Source organism: Crocuta crocuta, unplaced genomic scaffold (assembly GCF_008692635.1).
Source record: "Crocuta crocuta isolate KB4526 unplaced genomic scaffold, BGI_CrCroc_1.0 scaffold693, whole genome shotgun sequence".
NCBI classification, from domain to species: domain Eukaryota; kingdom Metazoa; phylum Chordata; class Mammalia; order Carnivora; family Hyaenidae; genus Crocuta; species Crocuta crocuta.
This window is the reverse complement of record NW_027527545.1, coordinates 766517-771421: the sequence shown is the minus strand read 5'-3', so window position 1 is coordinate 771421 and position 4905 is coordinate 766517. Positions and strand designations below refer to the sequence as shown.

The 4905-nt window shown below is 63.0% G+C and overlaps 1 protein-coding gene across 1 annotated transcript in view; it reads left to right on the top strand.

Annotated features, from left to right (window-relative positions):
• ZSWIM4 (zinc finger SWIM-type containing 4) overlaps positions 1 to 4701 on the top strand; it is a 20061-nt gene extending 15360 nt beyond the window's left edge. The window contains 4 exon segments of the mRNA XM_077765818.1: positions 4 to 126; positions 1335 to 1498; positions 3239 to 3320; positions 3742 to 4701. Coding sequence (XP_077621944.1) covers positions 4 to 126; positions 1335 to 1498; positions 3239 to 3320; positions 3742 to 4601 — 1229 coding nt within the window. The 3' untranslated portion in view covers positions 4602 to 4701.
• The last annotated feature ends 204 nt before the right edge of the window (positions 4702 to 4905 follow it).

Genomic DNA, 4905 nt, shown 5'->3' with positions numbered 1-4905 from the left:
CAGGAGAGCCTCACCCCAGCCCTCTGGGCTCCATCACGAGCAGCCGCTTCCCCCGCTGGTTCATCCTTGGCCACCTGGAGACCCGCCAGTGCGAGCTGGCCTCTGCCATGCTCACCGCCGCCAAGGGTGAGGACAGTGGCTGCCCCTGTGCCCCTGGCCCCCTCTGCCTTCTCCTTCTTCCTTTCTGTCACTCCCTCCCTCTCCTTTTTACCCCTTCATCAGATTTCAGTTCTCCTTGAGCTCTTCCTAGATGGCCCGGGCAGCGCCCCGTGGGGCCAGGGATGACCCAGGGCATGACGCCGATCCAAATCCCGCACCCTGTGATGTTACGTTCTCGTGGGGCGGGCAGACCACGCACACGGTGAAACGGTTATGTTAGGCAGTAGGCAAGGGGGTAGGAAGTGCCATGGAGGGGATGAAGGGGGCTTACGCTTAAGCCAGGAGGGCTGAGCGATGGCCGATACCTGCTGTCGGAGTCCCCCGGGGCCTCATGACCAAACCACAGCCAGGGGGAGGGGGTGGGGACTCAAACAGCAGACGTTTATTTTCTCACGGCTCTGGGGTCTGGAGCCCCAAGATCAAGGTGGCAGCCTGGTCGGCTCCCAGTGGCTTGCAGATGGGTCTCTCCGTGGCTGCAGAGGCCACCTTGCTGTGTGTCTTCCCCGGGCAGAGAGAGAGCTCCCATTTCTTCCTCTTCTCAGGAAGACACTAACCCCGTCACGGGGCCCTGCCCTCTGGACCCAATGCCTCCTGAAGTCCCCCATGTCCAGAGGCCATTGTCCTCGGATCAGGGCTTCAGCAAGAATTTGGGGGAGTGGGGAGAGCATTCCAGGCAGAGGGAACCGCCAGTGCAAAGGCTCCGAGGCTGGACTGCACCTGGTCTGTGTGAGGAACAGAGGAAGCCCGTGTGGCTGGAGTGACAGAATTGTAGGATCTGGGCCGGTGATTATAACAGCAATAAAAGCTCACATTTGTGTAGCTCTAGCCCTGTAAGTACGGGCTCCCCATGCCCCCGTGAGGCAGGTACCATTGTGTCAGTTTAATCCATTTTACAGATGGGGCCACCAAGGCACAGAAAAAGGTAGAGTGACGTCAACAGCAAGGCAGGGATTTGGATCCTGGTGCTCTGGGTCCAGGACCCATGCCCTTGACAATTAGGGGTCCTTTGGGGGCTTTGTCCCACGGGATGAGGGAGTACCAAGTGTGGACCGCTGCCAGGTGCTTCTCCCTCCTCATACGTGGCGGGAGGGGGGGAAGCCGTGTGAACAGTTTGGGGGCAGCAGCAGGGTCTGGTGCCAGGTGTGCCGACCCTGCCCTCCTTCCCTCACCCCTAGGAGACCCCAAGTGGCTGCATGCGGTACTGGGATCCATCCAGCAGAACATCCACTCGCCCGCCCTGCTCTTCAAGCTGGCCCAGGACGCCTGCAAAACAGCCACCCCTGCCAGCGCGCCTCCGGACACCACGCTGCTGGGCATCGCGCTGGAACTGGGCCTGCAGGTGGGCGGGGAGGGGGGTTATCTGAGGACCCGCCTGAGTGTGAGCGGCACCTCTGGGGGCGGGGCCGCGAGGGGCAGCCTCTGGGAATGCGGGAATGGAGTCACCAGTGAGGGGTGGGCTTATGAGTGAGGGCCTCAGTGGCAGAGTCTGAAGGTGACAGTCCACTTCTGGGGGGGGTGGCCAGGGATGAGGATGCGGGTCCTCGATCCCGCGGGTGGGCCACAAAAAGAAACAGAGCCTAGGGTGCTGGCCTGGGGGTGGGGCCTGGCGCTGGTGTGCCCCCTGCTAGGGACCCTGGGTGGGCGGGGCTGAAGCTGAGGGAGCAGAGCCAATAAGGAGCTTGCTTGGGGGCGGGGCCCGCGGGAAAGAGGCCTGGAAGGAAAGGTCACTGCTGAGGGTGGGACCTGGGGGAGGGTCCTGAAGGTGAGGGGCCGCCTCTGAGGCTGAGGTCTGCGATGGAAAGTCTTTGAGGCAGGGCCTGCGAGTGGGGGCCATCCCCAGGGGCCGGGCAAGGGCCGTCCTGCGAGGCAAGTCAGAGGCCAGCAGGGGTGCAGCCTGGAGGTGAGGAGTCAACTGCTGGGTGTGGGACCCGGAGGGGGCGGGGCCTCAGAGTGCGGACTAAGTAAAATAGAACGGCGAACCGTTGGGGGCAGGCTTACAGGATGGGGTGGGACCTGGGACCTTCTCAGGTAGAACTGGCAAGCAAGGGGCCTGAAGAAGGCGGAACCAGCCCTGAACGACCTCCTGGGTTGGGGGGAGGCCTGTGAGGTGAGGCAAGGGACGGGGTCCCATAGAGAGGTGATCCACTATTTAGGATCTTGCAGAAGGCAGAGTCCACCAGATGAGACCTGGGGAGGGGGTCTGGGGGAGAGGCAAGCAGGGAAGGTGGGGCGTGTAGGGCAGGTGCTTTGGGGCTACACAAGCATGGAACTTTCTAGAGAGGAGGGCCAGGTTGGTTTGTTGTCTGAGGTGGGCTCCACGGGGCCTCAGAATAACACCAACATTAGCAGTAACGGTCATGGCTGGCGCTGTCGGGCTGAGCGCTTTGAAGCAAGGGTACTGGGCAGATGCAGGAACGTTACCTGAATGATTGCACTTAACTCTCAGAACAGCCCTATGAGGCAGATACTGTTTTTAATCCCCATTTTATTTTTTTAATGTTTTTATTATTTTAATTTTTGAGAGAGAGAAAGAACGAACGTGAGCAGGGGAGAGGCAGAGAGAGGGGGAGACACAGAATCCGAAGCAGGCTCCAGGCTCTGAGCTATCAGCACAGAGCCTGACGCGGGGCTCGAACTCAAACCGGGAGATCATGACCTGAGCCAAAGTCGGACGCTGAACCGACTGAGCCACCCAGGCGCCCCTAATCCCCATTTTATTTTTTTAAATCTTCTTATTATTTTAATTTTTGAAACAAAGTGTGAGCAGGGAAGGGGCAGAGAGAGAGGGAGACACAGAATCCAAAGCAGGCTCCACACTCTCAGCTATCAGCACAGAGCCCCAAGCTGGAGCTTGAACCTACGAACTTCAGGATCATGACCTGAGCCGAAGTCAGACGCTTAACCGACCAAGCCACCCAGGCCCCACTCTAATCCCCATTTGATAGACAAGGAAACTAAGGCCCCAGGAAGCAAGGCCGCATGTCCAGATTGTACCGCTCACTGATTCAACCCCTACCTTCCGAGTCCCCTGGGCCCCTCGGATCCCTGATCCCCTTCCCCGGCCCCTTCCACCACGCAGGTGATGCGCATGACCCTGAACACCATGACCTGGAGGCGGAGGGAGATGGTGCGTTGGCTGGTCAGCTGTGCCACAGAGATTGGTGAGAGTCCCCGGGGAAACCCGCCGGCCCTCCCCCTGTGGCAGCCAACAGGGGTGAGAGAGAAGCGAGCCTTTGCCCTGCCTCCAGACCTATTGAGCCCAGGGCCAAGCTGGTGCGGCCGGGGTTGTGGGGGGACAGAGCTGGACAGAGCCTGGAGGCTGGCCAGGCTGGAGTGGCTTGGAGAAGGGACAGGGGCCCCAAAGCGCAGCCCCACATACTCGCTTCGCACCCGCAGCTCGGCTGCCCCCTGCTCCTTTGGGAAGGTGGGGTGCGGTTCCTATCAGGCTTGGGGTGGCGGCACCCGGGTTGTGTCTTCAGCCCCCATAGCGGCGGCGATGGCGGCGTCAGGGCAGACACGTGCCCGCCCGGGGGAGTCCCCACCCTTCTCCCCGGCCAGCTTTGCCCTCTTGGCTCCCCCCAGGCCCCCAAGCCCTGATGAACATCATGCAGAACTGGTACTCCTTGTTCACGCCCGTGGAGGCCGCCACCATCGTGGCGGTGACCGGCACCACGCACGCCACGCTGTCGCGGCTGCAGCTGGATGCGCCGCGGCGCGAGGAGCTCTGGGCCTGCGCGCGCACCCTGGCCCTGCAGTGCGCCATGAAGGACCCGCAGAACTGCTCCCTGCCCGCCCTCACGCTGTGCGAGAAGAACCACGCGGCCTTCGAGGCGGCCTACCAGATCGTGCTGGACGCGGCGGCCGGCGGCCTGGGCCACGCCCACCTCTTCACGGTGGCCCGCTACATGGAGCACCGCGGCCTCCCCCTGCGCGCCTACAAGCTGGCCACGCTGGCCCTGGCGCAGCTCAGCATCGCCTTCAACCAGGACAGCCACCCCGCCGTCAACGACGTGCTCTGGGCCTGCTCGCTCAGCCACTCGCTGGGCCGCCACGAGCTCTCTGCCATCGTGCCTCTCATCATCCGCAGCATCCACTGCGCCCCCATGCTCTCCGACATCCTGCGCCGCTGGACCCTCTCGGCCCCCGGCCTGGGGCCCCTGGGGGCCCGCCGGGCCGCCAAGCCTCTGGGCGCTGACCGGGCACCGCTCTGCCAGCTCCTGGACGCCGCGGTGGCCGCCTACATCGCCACCAGCCACTCCCGCCTCACGCACATCAGCCCGCGGCACTACGGGGACTTCATCGAGTTCCTGGGCCAGGCTCGCGAGACCTTCCTGCTGGCGCCCGACGGGCACCTGCAGTTCGCCCAGTTCTTGGAGAACCTCAAACAGACCTACAAGGGCAAGAAGAAGCTGATGCTGTTGGTGCGGGAGCGCTTCGGCTGAGGGGCGGTGGCGGGCGTGGGGGCCCCCTTCACCCCTGCCCCCTCGGCGCCGGCTCTCCCTCCGGGGCCTCCACGCTGGAGGCCGGTGTGGCGTTTCAGTATTAAGTNGGCTAGGAGTGTGCAAGCGAGTGTGCGAGACGCAAGGATCAGAAGCCATACCGCGCCACCCAGAGGCCTGGAAGGGGGTGTGTGCTCGGGCAGCTGGTATGACCCCGCCTTGGGCGCCCCAAAAGCAATAGGCCAGCTGTCCCTCCCCAAACGGGCAGGCCTGGCTTGGACTTGGGGGGAGAGGGGGAACTTCGAGG